We start from the raw sequence: 22,823 nt of genomic DNA, 5'->3' as shown, positions 1-22,823 counted from the left end.
ATATTTAAAAATATTTTTCAAAACATTTATAAAAATTAATATTTGAAAAATATCAAAAAGCAATTTTTCACAAAAAAAAAAACCCTTTCACAATTCTTACAATTTTTAGTGAATAATGTAACTTCCAAAAAATCATTTTTCAACAAAGAAAACATTTCATATAAAAATCTTTGGCGAGATTTAGTTGAGAATCTCCCTGTAACAATAGTAGTATATGTTTCTGCTTTTAGAACTCATCGGTTGAAAGATATCAGACCATATGTGCTAGAATGTGTGGAACATACCTTTTTGCAGTGTTGTTATAGCCAGGCTGGCCCCAGGATATTAGAGACACAAGATGGGTGAGGGAATATATTTTATTGGACCAACTTCTGTTGGTGAAAGAGACACGCTTTCGAAGTACATAGAGCTCTTCTGTTCCATACTGGGCAGCTATCAGCATTCCAGGACTGAATATTGCCCATCCTTTACCACAGACTGGTATGAACTGTGAGCGAAATTTTTATTTCCAAGGGAAAAGGAGGAAACATTTTTGTGATAGGTTGATTTTGGAGGAAAATGGCAGTTCTTGGAAGTTACTCAGAGTTCTGGAATGTTAGAAATAGCAACAGGAGAGATACATTTTGTGGGCTGAGTGCAGGTGAGAAATCAAAGTTCCATGATAAATGCAGGTTATCACATAGATATCACACCAGCTAATTTATATTTAAATAGAATACTGTTGCTTGTTAAATTAACAACATTAGTTTTTATGGGGTTTTTTTGCATCTTGAAATTTGGTACACTGTCATTATATATTGCTGATTGCAGGGGGAAGACCCTTAACATTTGACATATCTTTTGAAATGTTTGAACACGACAAGGGGTTTTATTTATTCTACGTCCCCTCACTTTTCTCTTTTAACATGTGTTTTAACTGATCGTTTCTTTCCCTTGCCGCCCTCAAGCTCTTCCACTCAGCCTAGACAATTGTAGACAGTCCATTAAAAGCCACGCTCAGGAACTCACAGTCCCCAGTTTCGTTATTCTCTCCTCTTTTCGTTTTCCTATCTGTAAGTTATCTAGCTGTATATAGAAACAGCAGCACAACAACAGAGCATCTACAAGCGGCTTGCAGGGCAGCTCAGCTCTGCAGCTGTTCCGTGCGTGGAACCCGGCGCAGACAGGCCTCCAGAGAGTGGTCAGTCTCCTCTGGTTAGCAACTCACCTCTGCTTAGTCAGGTCTGTCCAAGCTGGAGGCACAGAGGCCCGTGCGCGCCTTTACTTGAGCTTTCAAGAGGGGTCTGGAGTGAGATGCACCCCGGTCAATCAGGCCAGGCGTGAGGGTTTAATGAAGCCAGCCAGCCCAGATGGTGGGGCCACACTGAGAGGCAAGGGAAACCTCTGCCGTGAGACCTAGACAGGCGGGCGGGATGAAGGAGGAAGGGCCAAGGGAAACGGGGGACGAGGGGCTCCGGTGCCAGGGCCGCTCCTCCCAGGACCCGGGCCAGAGGGAACGCCGCGAGGCTGGGAGCCGCGCTGTGCCCCGGCCACAGGCCGCTCGCGGACAGCCCGTCGTTCCGCTAAACCCAAACCAGCCGTTAACGTCCCCACCCGGAGCCGAGCCGCTGGCGCCGTTGGGCCGAACGAGGGACTCCGCGCTCCTCCCCTTCAGTCCCCCCGCCGCAGGAGCGGAACGGGCGGCCTCGCCTGCCCCTCCGGAGGCAGCAGGAGGAGGGAGCGGGGCGGCGCCGGGCCCGGCTCCTCCCAGTGGCGGGAGAGGGGGAGCGGAGGCGCACACGGGCAGGATTAGCTCATCTCGGCGGCGGCGGTGTAGCGACAGCCTCCCCCTGCTCCGGGCGCCCTCTCCTCGTCCCCGGCCGTGCGGCGCGGCGGCCCGTCCCCAGCCGGCTCCATGGCTGTGTGCAATGGAGACGCCAAGGTCAGTGCCGCGGCGGGAGCCCCGGAGCGAGCGAGCGCGCTGCCCCCTTCCCCCGGCAGCCCGGGCCGCGCGGCCGCTCGCCCCAGGACACTCCCCGCGCCGGGCCTGCCAGCCTCCTCCCGGGCGCTTTGTGCGCTCGGTTGGTGGGAGCCGGGACCCCGCGCCCAGGCCCTTCCTCGGGTTCCCTCCTTCCCCTCTCCCGCCCAGGATCGCCGGCGGCGAGACCGCCCCCTGCGCGCGGAGCTCGCTGCCGCCCTGATGTGAGTCTCCGGCCGGACTCCCTGCAGCGGGAGGAAGCGCCGCCCGGGGCACATGTTACAGGCAGCGGGGGAGGGGGCATCGTGCCTGGCGCTCGCAACCTCAGCGCAGGCAGCGGCACCGCTGGGGGAAGGGGGGCAGCGGAGGGGACATTTGGCTGTGGCCTCCCTGTACAGCGCCCATGTGCTCCCCCGGCCGGGGCTTTGCATTATCGCTACTGCCGCTTGCCCCCTCACAGGTGCCCCATGAGGGCGGTGGTAAAGGGGAGAAGGAGAAACACTGGCGCCTCTGTTGTGTTAGCTGCAGGTTGGGGGCAGCCGCGCAAGTGGCCAGCCGTTGAGCCTTTCCCCTGTCCAGACCAGGGATTTGGGGTGAGACCAGTAAAGGTGCCAGCTGCACACCCACACACCGCCTGAGTGTGGTGGAGTCTGGGTGCCCCACTCAGTGGATGGGGGGGAACAGCACACTTTCCCCGTATTGCTGGCTTGAGCATGGGTCCCCATTGCTGCATAGGGCATGGCACCCAAGAGTCCTGGTCTTTTCCTTTCTCCATCCTTCCATGGGGAAAAGAGCACAGGTTTCCCCATCTCCAACCTTTCCACTATCAATAGCTTTGTACAAGTGATAATCCCATAGTGGGGACAAAATAGTCTTTTCTCAGTTTTCTGAGCCCAAAGCTGCTGTTCCCTTTGCACAGCAAAAAGACTGAATAATACTCCTCCCAGCTCCTGGGGGAAGGGTACCCCTTGCTCTCCTAGTTTTTGTAGGTGGTGCCCAACCTAAATTTGCAGTGAAGTTATGCTTTAGTCAGGCACAGGTAGTTGGATTTGGGGTAGGAGTATCTATGGTGGTTGCAGTTTAGTGGCATGTGGGAGGCCAGATTAAATGCTTGGATCCTTCTGGCCTTTAACTCTACGAATCTATGAAATAAAGCAGAAAACATTGAATGTAATGGATGGTATGTGATCCATGGGGCTTAATGGGGAGGGGAAGTGTCTGGTATTTCGTAGCCCATGATCTTTATGAAGGAATTGGGAATTAATTATCAGATCTTATGAACCCGCTGTACAGTACTGCCGCAAACCTCTGCATGTAAAGAGCTGCATGTGCCTGGCTCCTCTGCTGTGTCTATTACTCATAGGCCTTGAGGATGTATAGGGCAGGAGATTCACAATGACTTCATTATAGCTCAGTTCCAATTCAGAGGAGCTTTACTTCAATTTACCTTTTTTATTTTTAACTAGCTTATTTTTAAACTCCTTCAACTAGCTTACTAGTTTCCCCCAAGTGTTTTAGAGCTATCACAAGCACTATATAATTAAAGTTCCCTTATTTCTTCTTTTTGATCCTTTAATTTTATTTTGTCTTAACTAGAAAACAAGACAGTTCTGTTAATAATATCTTTTATTTATATAGTGACTTTTATCCTGAAGAATCCCATAATGCTTTAAAAATGTTGGTCCCAGCCCTGCAACCAGATCCATGTGAGAGATGCCTGTGCAGGCCCTGTTGAGTTCTTTGGAGATCAGGGCTTATGTATTTGCAGTAATGGGGTGGGAGTGTGAGTCTCATGATTGGAATACCTTTTCTAATGATTCAGGACCACACTTTGGCAATAAATAATATTCAGCTTAGCGTACTACAGACAGTAATTCATGAACACAAGTAATGTACATAAGAGAGCTGAAGTCAAAATGCATATTACTTGGTTTTAACTCTACCGATGGATTCACATTTATATACTTAAGTTTTATGGGTATAACTATATTTGTTAGGGTGTGAGTTTTCTCCTGACACCAAGGTACTTTATACTGGGATATCTTATTTTAGTTGCCAAACCAAAATAAGCTATGGTTAAACGGTTGCATCCGAAGAAGTGAGGTTTTTACTCACAAAAGCTTATGCCCAAATAAATCTGTTAGTCTTTAAGGTGCCACCAGACTCCTTGTTGTTTCTATGGTATAACTGTGTCCATACTAGGTTTGAGTATTTTTGCCACTTTATACCAGTGTAGAAAAAGCAGCAAAAGTTTCTGCTGTAGACAGCCCCAAAGGGCATTGCCGGGCTCCACTCCCAAGCACATTCCTCTATTCCCCGCTAGGGGTCACACCCCATTTTTTTTTGGCAAAACTGGCCATTTGTCCAGTTTGCTCTTGCTGGCTGATGATTATTTGGCAAGAGCAAATGGGACAAATGCCCAGTTTTGCCAAAGAGATTGGGACGGCCAGGACAGGGCTTAAAAAAGGGACTGTCCCAGCCAAAACGGGACATCTGGTCACCCTATGCAAGGCCCACCTTTTAACTCTTGTTTATGAGGAAATGACTATAGCATAGGATTAGGTAACGGTGGCCTGGGTCTGGGGAGGTAAGTGTGGGGTTGATTAATTTGTTGTATTAATGTTGTTGCTGGGTTATTTGATTTGATCTGGGGTAACTGACAGGTCTGTTTAGTTTATGTATATTTTAAAAAGATTTTAAACGGTGACAAAAACATTGGATAGGTGCTCTTCTATTGTACTTTGTAAAAATCCAAGTACATTTTTTTATAGCTTTCTTAACCAAAATAAAGCCTACACTAGCTTGAAAAGATCATCCAAAACTCAGTTTTGGCTTGTTTAAGCCCCTGATTTCAACGGGAGCTGTGGGTGTTAGCACCTGTGATTAGTCAGGCAACTTATTTATGCACCTGAATACAAATTCAAGTGCCAAAGTTAGGCATTCAAGTATGAATTCTTTGGTCTGAGCTACTCAGAAAACCAGATTTGCTGCTGAGTACTGCACAAACTTAAAACTGGGTTAATAGAAGTCTTGCAATATACTGTGTATATATAAAATGTCTCTGCAACATTACACACTTTTAACACTGTGTTGGGGTGTTTGTGTGTGTGCGTATATATATTTATGGTTTTAGAACAGTATTCAGAAATTAAGAGAAGTTGATGAGCAAGACATTTGTAGTTGATCTGTATATATATTTATGTACTTAAGTAGCAATTCATGTTTTCTGCAAGGCTTGTTTAATTAATATTGTGGTCAATTTTTAAAAATGTAATAGAACAAAGAATGTTTCAGGACTGCCAAGAGAGAGTTAATATAAGGCAGTTTGGATAGAGGGATCACACTTCACAGGGCTGTAACTGGTGATAATGTAACTTCAATATATTGATTTTAAATTTCAACTTTTGAATGTCTTAGGATACAGAATTCTTAGATTTTTGAATGTGAAACTGCCAGCAAATTCAAGTCATAAGATGACTATTTTGTAGTAGTGCAATGGGCTTATTTGGCTGATAGTCACAGATAACTGGACATTTTTCACATATGACATGATATTTAATGTGAACTCTTGTGACTTAAATTAGTTGAATAGAAATATTTAATGTCCCAAGAGAGATGAAAAGGCCTTGCTGTATTTTTGCTCTGTACTACCTCTTCACCGTCCCCATGCTTTTCTGGTCTGAGTACAAGTTACAACACTTTCTGTTGTTTTATTAACTAAAGCTTCCTTTATCCAATTTGTATTTGAGAGCTCTTATTTTTTAGCCAAGCTGTAAATCAATGAATAAGATATTGTCCTAAATGAAACACACATGCAGGCCCATTGCTGTCATGGTGCCATATTTAGCGTTAATATGTGAGTTAGACTAACTTAGATTTGCACCCCATTAGACCCAGCGTACAGTTGCTTAATGAATTCAGAATTACCTGTCAAAGGCCTAAAGTTGCTTTTCTATTTTTTGCCTATATATTAAATGGAAATACTACAGGAACATATTTAAGAATGTAGGTTTTAAAGAAACATTAGTAAGGGCACAAGAGCAAAAGGGGGGGAGGGATAGCTCAGTGGTTTGAGCAGTGGCCTGTTAAACCCAGGGTTGTGAGTTCAATCCTTGAGGGGGCTACTTAGGGATCTGGGGCAAAATCAGTACTTGGGCCTGCTAGTGAAGGCGGGGGCTGGACTCAATGACCTTTCAAGGTCCCTTCCAGTTCTATGAGATGGGATGATAATAATAATATATGGAGATATACCTAACACATGGAAAAAATAGGAAGTATGGTAAGAGACCACTGTCTTAATCAGGAGATCGTCAATAACCTGAAACTCAAAAAGAGTCATACAAAAAGTGGAAAATAAGTCACATGACAAAGGATGAATATTGAAAAAAAACAGAAGCATGTAGGGACAGAATTGAAAAGGCCAAGGCAAAAAATGGGATTAAACTAGCTAGGAACATATAGAGTAACAAGAAAACATCTTATAAATACATTCAAAGTAAGAGGAACACCAAGGACAGGGTAGGCCCATTATTCAATGAGGAGGGAAAGACAATAACAGAAAACGCAGCAATGGCCAGTGTTAAAATGCCTTTTTTGTTTCAGTTTTCACAAAAAAAGTTAGCAGTGATTGGATGACTAACATAGTGAACATCAGTGTAAATGGTGCAGGATCTAAGGCTAAAATAGGGAAAGAACAAATTAAGAATTACTTAGTCAAGTTAGATGTCTTCAAGTCAGCAGGGCCTGATAAATACATCCTAGAATATTTAAGGAACTGGCTGAAGAGATCTCCAAGCCATTAGCAATTATCTTTGAGAACTCATGGAGTGTAGGAGAGATCTATCTTCTTGTAGCAACAGCTGTTGTCTTCAACACTTTCTCTTGCACTATATGTTGGTGTTTGAACTCTTAATAATCTACTTCTCTTGTAATTTGTGTGTCCTGTCAAAAGAAGTTAAAATAGTACTGGTGTTTAAATTGAGGATTTAGGAGGGTAATTGTCAGAGTTGGCCCAATCTGACCTTATTCTGAATTTGGTAGTTATTGTTAAAGGATTAATTAAATGTGGGGCCACCAGCTCTTACCAATTAGCTCTTCATTGACCTCAGAATGAAGAGTTGATTCTCTGATTCTTTTAAGAGACTACAGTAGCATTTTTCAAGAGTGGCCATATTAGACTTTTTCTTTCTACCTCATTACTGCTAGATTATTAATGAGCTAACACAAAGAATAGGGGAATGTTTTCAAAAACCCCAAAATAAAACCTACTTTTTCATTAATCAATTTAACAAACCCACAGTTTTAAGTTATAAACACAATAAAGAAAGGAAATTCTGTTGTGTGTGTGTGTGTGTATATATATATATATATATATATATGTGTGTGTATGTGTAGTGGACCCTCATTCTCCCTCTTGGAGGGAGGCCACTTGTTCAGGTTGCCTTTGGGCTTGTATGGCCAAGGCACGAAGCTGCAGAACAGTCTAGGGCCCTTGTCTCCACCCGAGGTGGAGCAAGGCCCCCCAGGTCCTCTAGTTCCTCAAGCTGCCAGCAGTTAAACACCAGCTAGAAGGGGGTTGGCTTCAGCCAGAGCGGGGCTGTGGCTGCCAGCAAGGCGATCACAGTCTATGTAGCTGGTTTGGGCATGGGCTTAAGGAGGCTCAGGCTGCCAGTAAACAAACAGTCTCAAGGCTGGCTTTAGCCTGGGCGGGGCTCAGGCAGCCAGCAAGGCAACAGTCTATAAGGGAGCTGGTAAGAGAGGCTCCTTCTTCAGAGCGGGAGCTTCCCTGCACAGTGTAGGGAGTCAGCCACACCAGGGTGGAGTAGCAGGGGGACTCAGGTTCACCCTACTCCATCGCATCCCAGCCCAGGGTCTTGGCAGAGGCAGGATTGGCTGCCCCTGCATCAGCGGGGATCCAGCCACAACACGCCGTCTGAGCCACACCTGACTCCGCAGCTGGCTGCTCCATGGCTGCCCCTGGTTCACTTCTTTCCTCCCCAGGGTTTGGGACCTCTCACTTCCAGGGCTCATCAGGCTCCTTCGGGTACTCTGCAGCCGGTAGTCTGGGCCACTCCTTGTCGGGGTCTCCCACTTCTGCAGCTATCGGACAGCCAGGGGTAGGTTCTCCTCCTGAGTACAGCAGGAGCATCCTTCTCTTCTGGGGATTCCACCCCAATGGGGCTGTAGGGCCTTCCTCTTATACTTCTGGCCCTGCCCCAGCACTTCTGGTGAGGGGGGCGGAGCAGGCTAGGCTCCGCCCACCAAGGGGAGTGTAGTGGACCCTTGCTCTCCCTCTTGGAGGGAGGCCACTCGGCCTCACTACAGTATGTACACACAATGTAACTTTAGTTATCTGGCCCAAGACTAAGAAACCATCTTACTAACTGCTTCTTATCAGAGATGCAGTTACCACTCTAATTCCACTGGTGTTCTTATTAATGAGAGAAATTAAGTGACAGACTCCAACCGTGAAACAGGCTATAGAAAGTCTTAGCTTTTTTCTTTTCCTTACTCTCTTTACAGGGGGATTCAAGCAACAACCAGCAAAGTTTACAGCTCTAGATTCTTGAGCCATGGTCACCTTACAACCTTCCTGTGCATCTTCCGCTCTTAACTAATTCAGGGCTAGCTAGATTACAAGTAAAGGATGCTTCAGTGTTTATCTCAATTGTCTTTGGAATGTTGTGTTGCCATAGAAGTTGAAGAACACTCTTGCTTCACTGTAGCAATACAAGGAAAATACAGTAGATAGAATCTTCACTCATGGGGAATCCATCCCAAGTGGGACCTGAAGGAGAGGAACTTTTGATACCCAAAGTTGGAGCACTGTTTGAAGAGCTGAAGGGCAAACTCCCTTATTTGGAGGCTGCTGATGTCTGAAAGAGGACATAGTATTTTTACCTTCTCTGTGTTTGGTCCCTTTCGTCTCTGTGAGGTTTGTTGCAGGCCATTGAAACAAAGTAGCTTAGTTCCCTTGCTCTTGACAAGCCACTTCTGCTTAATTATCAGTAAAAGTTATATCAGTAATAAATACATAGTATTGGTAATACATGTTTGATATACAGAGCATCCAACCATTATAAGGGAAAGGTCACTGCACTACAGTTAAATAATCCTGGATTGCAGTGGTCCTAATACGCAAAGTACAGTAGAACCTCGGAGTTACAAACACCTTGGGAATGGCGGGTTGTTCATAACGCTGAAATGTTCGTAACTATAAACAAAACTTTATGGTGGTTCTTTCAAAAGTTTACAGCTGAACATTGACTTAGTACAGCTTTGAAATTTTATTATGCAGAAGAAAAATGCTGCTTTTAACCATCTTAATTTAAATGAAACAAGCACAGAAACACTTTCCTTACCTTGTCAAATCTTTTTAGAACTTTCCCTTTATTTTTTTTTAGTAGTTTAAGTTTAACACAACACAATACTGTACTGTACAGTATTTGCTTTTTTTGGTCTCTGCTGCCTGAGGTGTTTGTTGACGGGCCAATTCGTAACTCTGGTGTTCGTAAGTCTGAGCTTCTATTGTATTTTTCTCTTAGAATGATTCTGCAGCTACTATTTATGTAATTGGTTCATCTTATAATTACTTTACAATTGTATGGCACTTACATGAAAACATAAAATGTTAAGGAGGGTTGCTGTCTGTGTCTGCCTGAATAATACACTGAAAGGCTTCAGTTCTTCCTTCTCCCAATCTAAAATCAACAAGGAACAGGTTTCTTAAGCTACATGTAATTAAAATGTCCCCTCCCCGCCCCCCCCCCCCCCCCCCCAAAAAAAACCTTACCCCTGAAACAAAACTGTTCGGAAAGTTGCATCAAAATGGCAACTTTGGAATTGTGACTTCTGGCAAGCTTAGTAGATAGATCAGACTGAATAAGCATAGAATGTGAACTACACTTTTCACCTTCTATAGGTGGTCACTTCTAGTCAGAGTTGAGAATACGTAATGGGATGGTATGGGAAAACTTGTATTGCCACTGACTTTGAGGTATCCTTTGTCTCTAGGTTCTGTCAGTTCAGTACCTCTTTAATAGGGCTCAATTCATGCACTTTTAAAATGACCATATTCTGTTTTAGGCTTTTTATGAAACACAATTTTTATGTTCTCTGAAATTCCACTGCTCCAAAAGCTGGAATGATGGTATTGGTGGGTGGGTCCTGTGCACCACTTTTATAAGTGGAAAGATGTGGTAGAAGTATTCTTTCTTCCCCAGGGTTTGGCCTGGTGAGTGAGCAGATGTGGGTGGGGAGAAAATGGCTTCACCCTATATTAATCATTGATAAAATTGTCATCCATGCAAATGGCACACATGGGTTGCCATGTGGTGTTAAGGTTGCCTATATCCTGCTATTTCATGTATTGCTGTATATAGTCTATAATAAGGCTTTTTCATTAACATGTTTTTCCTTTTTAATGCAATGTAAATGTTACACTTTACATTTTAAAGAATTCCTTTAAAGAACTTTCCACACCCGGGGACTGAATTTATGCCCTTAATAATTAACTTTCCAATCAGTGTTCTTTTTGAAGAGACTTGCTTTGATTTGTTGTCCTGACTGTTTTGATAAAGTGCTTATTTCAATAATGTTTGCAGCTGGAGAATGCTGGAGATCTCCAGGATGGCCAATATCACTATGACGGGGCAGTGGTAATACTCGATGCTGGAGCTCAGTATGGAAAAGTCATAGATCGTCGAGTACGAGAATTGTTTGTCCAATCTGAGATCTTTCCTTTGGAGACTCCAGCCTTTGCAATCAAGGAGCAAGGATTCCGGTAGGCTCTTTTTTTTTTTTATAATTTAAATGCAAAGGATCTCAGCAACAAAATTAGTTTATTCATTGTGGTGATAATACTGCTTATGTTATCTTTAGTTTAACAGGAACACATGAGTTTCATTGGGGAAAACTAGCGCAAGGACTTGCCTAGTGCTTTCATATACTACATATTCTGACATTTGGTTTAATTTTGTTAAAAAATGTTGATTTCCTAAGGTCATTTTCTGTTATGTAAGTCTTTTGAGGGGGTAACTTTTTTGTATGTAAAATATTTGTGATAAGTCTAATATTAACCTTTGGATAGCCATTCAACAGGAAAATACATTTGGCTTTTTTTATTAATACTTGTAATAGTAAATAAGAAATCTTGCATCATTCCTTTTACAGAAAATTACATATCACTTAAAATATTTGTAGTTTCATCAAAGAATTATATAAATGGGAATTGGTATGCTATATCATGCCAGACTCTTTCTGGGAGGCGAGTAGAATATTATCTGATAGTGCTTATTTAATTTTTTTTTTTTGCCAATTTGCTTAATGCTGTACACATTTGTTTTAGCTTTTTAAAAAAAGAGCTTACAGATGTATATCCCTTTCTCTTAAGGAAAAAATTGCTATCCCCGTCTTACAGATTTATACAAATCACTTGAGTATCTAGTATTGTGGTACCATAAAGCCAGTCCAGTAAAAATCCCAAGAATGCAGCACACACACATCACATTACTGTACTGGAAGTAGTACACAACAGAAATTGCTTCGTTGAATTGTTTTTCTCTAGCCAATGATTGTTGTTGCTCTAATAGAATGCCAGTATAACTTAATGAGTCTGTAAAAATCTGAATTCACTACATTTCTTTAGAAAACACAGATGGCATACTATAGTAGACATAACTGCACTATTGCATATCTAATATAAAAGATTCACCCTGTGTACTCAACTCTTTCCCTTTTAGAATTGCAGCTGGAAAATACTTGTAAGTGCAGTATCTTGTTTTAAGACCCCTTTTTATTCATTAAATTAATTTAAAGAAAATGTTATATTGTTTCCAGTGTGGTATCTTAAAACTGACTATCTAGGGTCTCAGTCCAACATTGAACTGTGTGAGCAGTCCCTGGGGTGCACAGGTATTGTGTTTCTTATCTTAAAGAAAGAGGATCTCCTTCCAACACACAACCTGAAGTCTCTTCAGAACCTCTGTCATGAGATACAATAGTTGTGTTGTCAGCTACCAGGTTTGTGGCACTGCAAATAATTACTTTTTAAAACTTGGCCAAATACTTTCATTCAAAGGGTCACTGTTCCAAGGCTGAGGAAGATCTACAATGATGTCAGGGTTATTGGTTGTTTCGGGTAACTGGTAACAGGATACAAAGCTTTCTACCTCTACAGACATTCATTTAAATCTGGATCATGTTAGTGATGATTGAAAGTAGTCACTTGAGGCTTTCTAATGATATTTGTTAAATTAGTTGGTGGTTTCACTCTAGTTCCTAGATGACCGAGTGTCAATTGTGGTAGAAATAATCTGGCTTCCATGCTGACATTCTCTGGACTGAATGGTCATAGAAGTTGTGCTGTGCTCACCTCTGAAATTGGTCCCCTGTTGCAGAGGAGAGAGATACTTGTTTGTGACTCTAAGTCGGGGGCAGAAGCATGTCTCAGTGCTGTTGCTTAAATTGTAATTATTCTGTGGCTAGGACATCTTAAAAGAGAGAAGAGCAAAACTTGCAAATTTGATCTTCAAGATTACAATGGATTTGTCTACCTTGCAAGATACTGGATGGGATTTTGAAAATTGCCTAAGTGAGTTTAGCACATAACTTGCGTAGACACGTTTTTTAAAAAAATCCCACGCATCCACTATTAATAACAAGATGTCCACTCTCCAGCACTGGAAAACTCAGTTGTGGGAACAGTTGGTCTATAGGGATGTAAGTAAGCTTGCTTCACTGTTCTTTGAATTCCTAGATGGGCAAATCATAGAAAGATGCTGGAGCAGTCTTTGGGCTTGTCTACACAGGAAGTTATACCATTATAGGTATATGGCAATAACTCCCTGTATGGACACTTTTATTTTGGTATAAGCAACACAAGCTAAACCAGAAAAAGGCATTCTTATATTGGAGTAAGGGCATGTCTACACTTCCAACTTTGGCTGATGCAAGTTACATTGGCATAAAGCTGCTGCAGTTAGTATATTGCTTGTGCACATGAATACTTGGCTCTTTGCATCAGTGCTGCATGTGCTCACCATGAGTGCTTGTGTTGATGCACAATGCAGTGCGCCCTGCGTAGGTATCCCAGTGTGCAACTTGCCACTGTCCAGACGCTGTCTTTTGGGAAGGATTGGGAATGCATGGTGGGGCAGAAACAAGTCACGTGGGCTGACAAGCAAAGGGTCCACTTCCCAGCATGCAACTTTCTCTGTCCCATAAAGCTATCTATATCCCATAATTTTTGCACCTTTTTAAAAAATCCCATGAACCTCTGCAGGACTTGTCGGACGCCATCTCTGACAGATGCACGGAGCCTGCATAGCTCTGCGCTGTTGTCATAAGCATTGCAAGCACAGGATGCAAGATCCTCCGGTATTTGCAGAGCCTCAAAAATAACTGAATCAGTGGAGAACATGATGGTTTTGTGGAGGACAAATTGCTGCGGGACATATGAGAACTAATTCAAGGCTGTTGGTGGCATTCACAGAGCAGCTGCAGATGGTGGAGTGCTGTATCTGGGCCTGAGAACCGAGCAGTGTCTGGTGAGATCACACCGTAATACATGCTTGGGATGATGAGCAGTGGCTGCAGAATTTTGGGATGTGTAAGCCACATTCCTGGATATGTGTGCTGAGCTCAACCCAGTCCTCAAGCACAGGAACACCAGAATGAGAACTGCACTGTCAGTGGAAAAGCACGTGTTGATTGGACTGTGGAAGGCTGCAAACCTGGATTGCTACCAGTTAGTGAGAAATCATTTTGGAGTTGGAAAATCAATTGTGAGGGGTGTTGTCATGCAAGTAGGCAGGACCAGTAGTAATCTCCTGTTATGCAAGACTGTGACTCTCTGCAATGTGTAGGGCATAATGTGATGGATTGGCAGCAGTGTGGCCGTAAATAGCGTACATATCCCTATTTTGGCACCAGATCACCTTGCCACTGAGTATATCAACAGAAAGGGCTACTTTTCTATGGTTATGTAAGCATTGGTGGATTGCTGGGGACGCTTCACCAATATCAGTGTTGGCTGGTCAGGGAAGGTGCTTGGCTCTCTCATCTTTAAGAACATGTTGAGAAATCTGTAAGCAGGGACTTTCTTTCCTGACTGGCATATTACCATTGGCAATGTTGAAATGCCAAAAGTGATCCTGGAGGACCCAGCCTACCCCTTGTTCGCTGGCTCCTGATGCCATACACCGACCACCTCAACAGCACCAAAGAGAGATTCAGCTACCAGTTCAGCAGGGGAAAAATGACGGTTGAATGTGCTTTTGGTAGATTGATGGGATTTCTGGCAAGTTTACTCGCCAGATTGGATATTTGGGCGGGAGACACATCCCAGTGGTTATAGCTGCCTGCTGTGTCCTGCATAATATCTGTGAAGCAAAGGAGGAAAAGATGCCACTGGGATAGAGGGCGGAGGTAGAGCAGCATCTGCTGAGTTTGAGCAACCAGCTGCAAGGGCTATTAGAAGAGCTCAACATGGAGCTATACAGCTCACAGATGCTTTGAAAGAGCTAACAGTGAGCCACAATAGTGCTCTACCATGACCTGCTGTTTTGGGTCCTGTTAGGAATTGTATGGTGCTTGGTGTACATCTATGAATCTAACACTGACAGTGCACCTATTAATTTTGTGGTGCTTGCTATTCATTTATTATTATTACGTTGTGCTTTTTTTCATTGATCCTATGAGTTGCATCACATTGTACAATAATAAGTAAGGGCATGCTTTCAGTACTGCTAGGCACTCTGCAGCATATGTTCGGAACTAATAAAGATGAATTGTTTTCCAAGCAACAGCATTTTATTGAGTAATGAAAACACTGCAAAAAAATTCTGTGCAAGTTAAAAACTTAATACATTTTTGGAAGAGAGTTTAAGAAGGGGAAAGAACATTCACGGCCATTTTATCTACGCATAGAGCAGCTGTGGCTCTCTCAGGTCAGCAGAAGTGAAGCTGTAGTTGTCCTTAATGTCCACCGGTGAGGCGTGGTAGGGGAAGGGATGCAGCCTCTGATGTCGAGTGGGATGTTGAGTGGGATGTAGGGAAGTTCTCCATGGAGTTCTCCATGGACTACAAGAAGGTGAGCCCAGGATTGTTGAACCTGTAGACCCACAAGAGTCTGTAGCATGTGTGTTTCCTGCCGGAAAAGCCCCATTCTGTTCTGGTGCATCTCCCTCTCCTTTTTCTGCTGGGACTCTTGGGCCTTTCTCCTGTTCACTCTTTCCATCTCCAGGCTGTGTGAAATGTTCACCCTCCAGGCCCTCACTGCTCACGGTCTAATGCAGCTCTGGCTTGCAGGACCTCATTGAACCTGTCGTCTCAAGTCTTCATCTTTCTCCTCATCTGGCTCAGGCGTTCCATGGATGTGGGAGGGAACACTCTCAAGGCCACAACTACAGAAGCTACAGATAAAATACACAGAGGTATCACTGTTAATATAGTCATATCAGAAAACAAAAGTTAAGATTCAGAACTGTCCCTTACTCCCCATAAGTTTTAAACAAGACCCGCTTATTGACACTTCTGCTTCAGAGTGCTTGTGCACGGCACCACTCACCGCATCAGCCATGATGAGTGTTCTGGCTAGGGGTGAGGGAAATGAGCAGGGAATTACTTGGTTGCATGAAACGATGCATATAGGGCAAAGGCACTGAATACTGGCACCATTTTCCACAGGCGGTGGTAATTTTAGTGATACTCCTGAGAGTAACAAAGGTACAGAGAGCACAGCTGCTGCTGGATTCCGAAGCTGCCCGGGCCCATGTGCTAGTAGTCTGTTAACTTCAGCAAGCACCACTGCAGTAATAGTGACCTGGCATGAGAAAGTGTCCTACCATGGAGGAAGAAATAAACCTGCCATCCTTCAAAAACTTTGGGAGAGGATTGCAGAATACCTCTGTAAAAGTTTCATTGAGATCTTTCAGGAGGATTCAAGGGATATCCCTGTGCACATAAACGAAATGCTCCATATGACCTCCCCTGCCCAGCTCTACAGGGGAATGAAAAGCAGTTAACAACTGTACCGCTCATTATCGTACCACTGTCTCTGTAGTATAAGTAAATTGATGAAAAGTCAATAGTTGTGTAGTGCTAAGTTGGGGGTGCCATCAGTACATCATTGTACTGGTAAATACATTTACACACTTACCCACGGTTATTTCCCCTGCATCAGGCTAGCCTGTGCTTGACTGACTGGATTGCAGTGGAGTCTCAAACAGGTCCTGGCTTCCTGGACTGCCTGGTCGCATGTCCCTCCTCCACCACCACACCCTCATCCTTGCTATTCAAGGCAGAGGCCTGTGACTTTGGCTCCTCGGCAGTGTCAGTGGTGGTCTTTGGGGTAGTGGTGTGTGTGTGTGTGTCTGTCTGTCTGTCTGAAGACAACTATGGCATACGGCTCTTTGTAAAAGCCCCACGTCTGCAGCTTGGCACCAGATTGACTGTTGGTCTCCCTGCCTTTCTGATGTGCTTGCTGCAGTTCCTTCACTTTCATGCAGCACTGCTGCTGATTCCTTTCATGCTTCTCCTACATCTCCTGTGCAATCTGCTCGTAGATGTCCACGTTTCCATGGCTGGTTCGTAGCTGTGCCTGCACAGCCTCTTCTCTCCACAGGCCTAGGAGATCCAATATTTCCTGTCTACTCTAGGCCAGAGCATCACAACAATGGAGAACTGCTAGTGGGTGCTCACCAAGATGAACGATCAGGAAAAGACATTTAAAAAATGTATGGGGTTTTAAAATGGGGGATGGGGCTTCCGGTCTGCATGACCCTCTGGCAGTGGATTCACAATTATGAACAGAGAGGTTAGTGTTGAAGGACTGCTGGAGGACTATTAGAGTTGACATAGGTAACACATTTTCTATACTCGCGCTGTGTTGACCTCTGTATAATCCTGGCTCGACACTGCTTTGGGAAGTGGTATTACTACGTTGCTGTAATGGGGCGCTTACATGGGTGGGAGACAAATTTAAGGTAGCCACACGCAAATTACATTGATGCAAGGCGGCTAACGTTGACCTAACTTTGTAGTGTAGACCAAGCCTAAGAGTGTCCACACAGGTCATTAGATTGGTATAATTACAGCACTTTAAATTCATACCATGCGGGTATAACTTAGTGTAGACAAGCCCTTAGATTCCAGGAAATTGGTCGCTGTTAGGGAATGCTCAAGAGTTAAGTGAGGGAAAAATGGTGGCCATGAATTTGGGTTTGATGATGAATCTGCCAGGGAAAAGATCTAGGCTTTTAATACTTCAACAAATTCAAATAAAATAATTCTAGCTTGGTAAACCTGTTGTGTCCAGCATCTTCAACGTAATCACCAAACTGATTATTTCAAAAGGTTCCAGCTCAATCAGTGTTTTGAGACAGATTCCACTCTGCTACATTCTCACCACTATGGTGGTGCAAAGGGAACAGAAACACCTATGATTCCTTCTGCATGGGAGGAGTCTCCATTGGGTGTAGTGTCAGTGTATTTGGTTTCTGCACCTCCTTCCCCAACTCTTGGCATAGGGGTGGTTCAAGTGGGGAGATGGAGTAGTTGGTGTGGAAACCAACTGGTTGTCCCCAGGTAGCATATGGTCTCTTAGGTAATGTAACCAGCTTGTGGAAGTTACCCAGCCTTGGAGCGGAGAATCAAGGAGCTGTATATGGTTCAAAAGTCTCAACTTCTCTCTTAGCTGAGGCATGTTTCTGCTTTTCAGCTCTATCTGTGTCTCCCACAGCCCAGCGTTGGGAGGCAAGCAATGAAGTAGCCAGGACTGCTTAGAGGAGCTGCTAGGTAGCTGTAAATGGGGAGGAACACTCCAGGCTCACACCAGAGCTACACCACCGGCTGCAGGGGAGCTGGTAGGGCAGCTGGAATGGCAGTGATCCTATCTCCTCTGTGTAATGGCAGCTTATTCAATCACTTCAGTTTAAACTTGCAGGATGCAGCCCAGGGAGCACATTTTCGGTTCATAATCAAATGCAGATTTTCTGTTTAACACACAAGTGGGCCACAGGTTGGATACCCTGATGTAAACCAACCCAAAATAATCCTTCAGTAGAATTTTATCAACAGGAAAAATAAAAAATTCAGAGTATACCCTGTTTTTTAGGGCTGCAATTAATTGTTTTGACCTCAGTAGGCTGAAAGTTTTGTCAGGCCCTGTTCCTTTTTTTCTCCCTCAAATATTATAAAATGTTCTGTACCTGTGGTGCTTAATTAGCAAGTAATTCTGTGTGAGGGGTTTAAAAGCAATAATTTCCTGACTGATATATTTTCAGGCTCTCCCTGCCAGCTTTTAAGTTTATCAGATTTAGCATTATGACTGTGATCCGTGTCGGCCCACCTACCCACTAGGGGGAGGTGGGGAGCTACGAGGTCACTGGCCGGCTCGGGTCACGCCTCCGTCCACGGGGAATTAGCGGCGGGGTGGCCGCCAGCCAGAGTCAGTAGCGCGCCCCTCAGGCAGGGGAGCGCCGGCAGAGGTCAGTAGCGCGCCCCTCAGGCAGGGGAGCGCCGGCAGAGGTCAGTAGCGCGCCCCTCAGGCAGGGGAGCGCCGGCAGAGGTCAGTAGCGCGCCCCTCAGGCAGGGGAGCGCCGGCAGAGGTCCCGGCGTGGCTCAGCCGGGTAGGGGAACGCAGGCCCACCCTACACCACTGCGTTCCAGCCCAGGGCCCTGACAGTGGCAGGACGAGGGTCCTGCCACTGGATCAGCGGGGTCTTTCCGCAGTACAGACTCACCACTGTGCAGCTCTGTCCCTGGGCTACTTCCTACCCAATCGCTCGTCCGAATCCCTCTGGTCCCGCCGGTGCGTCGGGATAGTCTGCTGCTGGCAGCTCCAGCTCCCCCTCAGGCTCAGGCTCCTCCAGCTCCTCTGGATACGCGGCGGCTGGCAGCTCCAGCTCCCCCTCCGGCTCCTCCAGTTCCTCTGGGTACTCGGCTGCGGGCAGTCCTGGCAGCCCCAGTCCGTCCTCCAGGTGAGGTCTCCACTGGGCCAGGGCCTCCCCCGGCGTGGCAGCAGGGTCTGAAGGGAGCAGCCCGCAGTCTGCGTCTGCCTCCCTCCCTGGTGCTGCCCTAACTGAGCTAAGGGCCCCGCCCTTTATACTTCCTGTTCCACCCCTCCCCTTCCGGGGGGTGGAGTGAGCTTGGGCTGGCCCCGCCCACTCAGGCTGAGGGAAAGGCCCTTTACCCTCAGGTTCGGAGGGCAGCCACCCTGTCTCCCTACAATGACTATTTCTGATTTTTAGCAGAACAGATCCCACTCCTACCTGTAGACATTCCTTGTTATGCTCATGCCTATAGCTTTACAGTAGTTCATAGAATACTTTAAGTGGTACCTTTATTAATAAATTTATAATTTAAGTATCTGACATATAAAGACAAACATGCTGTTTGTTTTAAAATGAAAACTGTTGCAATGAAAGGGACCTTTGTTCCACAAATGCACGAATGGGTTTGCATGGTTAACTTCTACCTATGTTAATGTGTGTCACCCATGTGCATTGTGTTGCCCCTTTCCACTAATGAGGAAAGTGATGTTGCCTTTGCAGGCACTATATACAATGTTAGGAAAAGTTTTCTTTTATTGACATCTTTAACCCAATGTCTTCCTTCTCCCCAGTCTTGCAATTGTCACTTCAATTAATGAATGTGATATTATGTATGGAATAAGCAGCACACTGGTCCAAGGTCTGGTCCTTTGTTATATTCAGTACTGGATTATTGCCAAAAACCGCTGACTAATGAGTAGTAATTTTGAAGTTTGGTATCTCTCAAATCATCACAAATTACTTCCTTCTAACCTTTTGAAAAAATGGGATCCTCTTTTTACCACTAGCATAAAATAATAATTTCTAGCCCTAGATGGTCACAAGGTATCAGACCTTAAAATTATATAATTTTAGTTACTTTAACCTCTCCTTAGTGCCCGCCCCACCCTACTTTGTTACCAGCATAATTTTAATTGTCACTATTACAAGAACTATAGCGCCTAAGAACCAGTGTTCATGCCACCTGAAAGGTTGGAATCCAAGCTTTCAACAGTGTGAAGAATGAATCTCTTAACTCTAGCTGTACTTTCTCCCCCCCCCCCCCCCCAATTCAGTATCTGGATAGGAATATGAAAAGCACTGTGGGCTAGATTCACAAAAGGATTTAAGCGTTATGTTGCTCGGTGTCTCAGAGCCTAGTTTTGAAGCACCTACTTCCTCCTCCCCAGTAGGATCTAAAACCCCTGAGTTAAGTGCGTAGGTTCCTTCTACAATGAATGGAGAGGGGAGAGGCGCCTGAGAATTGGAAAAACCAGCGAGTTGAGTGGAGCTGCCTAACCTATCCAATAGCAGATGCCAAGGAGGGGGGGTGGGTCCTAAGCCCTGCCTCTTTCAGGATGTTCCTGCCAAAGTGCAGGCTGATGGGAGGCAGAGGTGCCTGTCTCCACTTGGGATTCACAGCTATGGGTGGGTGGGAGAGGAAAAGTTGGAGGAAAAGTTGCCCTGTTGTTAAGGTAATCTCCTGGGATGTGGGAGACTCCTTTGCCTTCTGAGGAGAAGGGATTTGAATGTGGGTCTCCCATCCCTCAAGTGAGTGCCTTAACTATTGGACTATAGAGTCATTCTAATTCTCTTTCTCTGTCCCAATGCATATTTAATTTTTTAAGTCTATAATACACAATGGAATAGCTTCAACTGGAGAGACTGAGACCCATGCCTGAATATCTCATAGTCCCTTTGTGAATTTAGCCCTACCATTTAAAACAAAACAAACAAACAAAAACCAATTCAATAAAGACACAGTTGTTACAATCGTGTTTTAGGATGGCTTGCAGCTATTGTTTGGTCTTGGTACAAAAGTTATACAAATTGATATGCTCTCAGTCCTGGCAAGTTGCCATTTTTACCCATCCCACTGTGGGAAAATGTGGGCATCTTTGCTTTAGGGTTTAAGCGCCAGGCAAACTGGAAGTATGCAAGGGATCATCATAAGTCTCTCAACATTTAATGCAAACAATTTTTAAATGTAAATGTGTATTATTTTGAACTCCCTTAATCTTTTTTAATCTATCTTGTTTGCAGGGCTATCATCATATCTGGAGGACCAAACTCTGTGTATGCGGAAGATGCACCTTGGTTTGACCCAGCAATATTTACAATCGGCAAACCAGTTCTTGGAATCTGCTATGGCATGCAGGTGCTAATCATGGATCTGTTTGTCTACAAATATTGTTTTAGGTCCAGGTCTTAGTTCTGACATTCAGCTAAGATTTAACTACTAAAAGAACTTTTTCATATATAGCTTAACTATAATTAACGGGATAAATAAACCTTGCATGCAGAATTTCATTTTAGAAAAAGTGTGAATGATGGTAGTTTTGAACATACTGAGTATACTATATACAAACTCTTCTCTGGGCTCTGCCATGAAAATAGCATAGGAAATACTTATGTTCTCCCTCTTTAACTATGCTGACTTTTTATTAAAAACATGATAAATGTATAGTAGAATCCAAAATTGCATAGCCATTAACTTGTTTAGTTTAGCTGGTATTGAGGAATGCACCTCTCCTATAAACAATTGGAGTAGTTTGATCATTTAAATAGCTCATCTCTTTGTTTTTGCATGTAGAACACTCCTTAGGATAGTTTTCAGGAGCTACTCTACTGATGGAAAAATATATAAACTGATTTCATGTTTGTTTGAAACTAGAAATTGGGTTAGTTGATACTGTAGTGGAAACAATGTCTAATCTTAAAATAATTACCAATATGCTTAGTCACTAATACTGCCAAATCAAGTGTGTTCTTTAAAATGGTTGATTACAGTTCTCACTGATTCTCAGAAAAAGCAATTAGCAAGAACAGGAAAAAAAGAATACCATGAAATAGAAAATATACACTACAGAATATTTCTTCTTTAAGGCTGTTGTAACATTTCAGATCAGAAAGAACAGAAGTTCTGTATTTTATGTTTTTTATTCAAAAATAAACCTTTGCATTTAGGCATTCAGTGTTGATCCTCCTCCCCACCCCCCCAACTACATTATAATTCACCTGTAATATGCATCCATTCTTTTATAGTTTCAGCTATTTATCACATGCCTTATATTTTAGGCTTGGAAGGATTAGATTTTTATTGATAAGTGTCGATTTCACCATACACAAATTGACAAACAAAATTTCCATCCATGATGAATCAAAATTTACAGCTAGGCAAAATAAGAGAAATGCTGTTTGAGAACTTATTAGAGTTCACTGGTAGAGATGTCGGAGCAGGAGGGCCATGTAGGTAGCTTTAACTTTTTAAATCTCACTGTCTACCGTCATTAGATAATTATTGTCTGACTGCTAAACCCCTGCCATTTTGTCCTGCAATTGTGAAAATTAAATGGATACAAATCTAAAAAATGCTTAAAACTAAATATCAATATTATCTGTTGAAATAAAAATATATATATTTTGCCAAGCCTACTTATGTTCTTCTTACAGCCAGAATAGTTGTTTAAACGTTAAGTACCAGAAAGGTCTTACATTTATGTATGGCTCCTTGCTTTCAGAATTATTGGGACATAGGATGCATAACTTTTGTTTGATCTCTTTTATGGTACACAAATGGCCAACTAGCCAATCAACGGAAGTGATATAGGCTGTATTATGATTTCATTTCAAGAAGTTAGGTGAGGAAGAAGCATAAATACATAGAAAGTATGTTCAGAAATAAGTATTTATGTAGACATGATTATCCACAGGTCTGGATTGAGACGAAGTTACAATCTGCCATCATACATGCACATCTTCCATTGTTGTAAAAGAGAGCTAGGTGCATGTTTCTGCAGTCAGAATTTAGCATACTAATGCATACAGAGTGCATA

At 43.7% G+C, this 22,823-nt stretch overlaps 1 protein-coding gene across 1 annotated transcript in view; it reads left to right on the top strand.

Annotated features, from left to right (window-relative positions):
- The first annotated feature begins 1,483 nt into the window (after positions 1-1,483).
- Positions 1,484-22,823, top strand: part of GMPS (guanine monophosphate synthase) — a 60,015-nt gene continuing 38,675 nt past the window's right edge. The window contains exons 1-3 of the mRNA XM_065557861.1: positions 1,484-1,921; positions 10,561-10,739; positions 21,031-21,145. Of these exons, the coding sequence (XP_065413933.1) occupies positions 1,895-1,921; positions 10,561-10,739; positions 21,031-21,145 (321 nt within the window). The 5' untranslated portion in view covers positions 1,484-1,894. The remainder of the gene's footprint in view (positions 1,922-10,560; positions 10,740-21,030; positions 21,146-22,823) is intronic.

This window comes from Chrysemys picta, chromosome 9 (genome assembly GCF_011386835.1).
Source record: "Chrysemys picta bellii isolate R12L10 chromosome 9, ASM1138683v2, whole genome shotgun sequence".
NCBI lineage: Eukaryota > Metazoa > Chordata > Testudines > Emydidae > Chrysemys > Chrysemys picta.
This window is presented reverse-complemented; position numbering and strand designations above follow the sequence as displayed.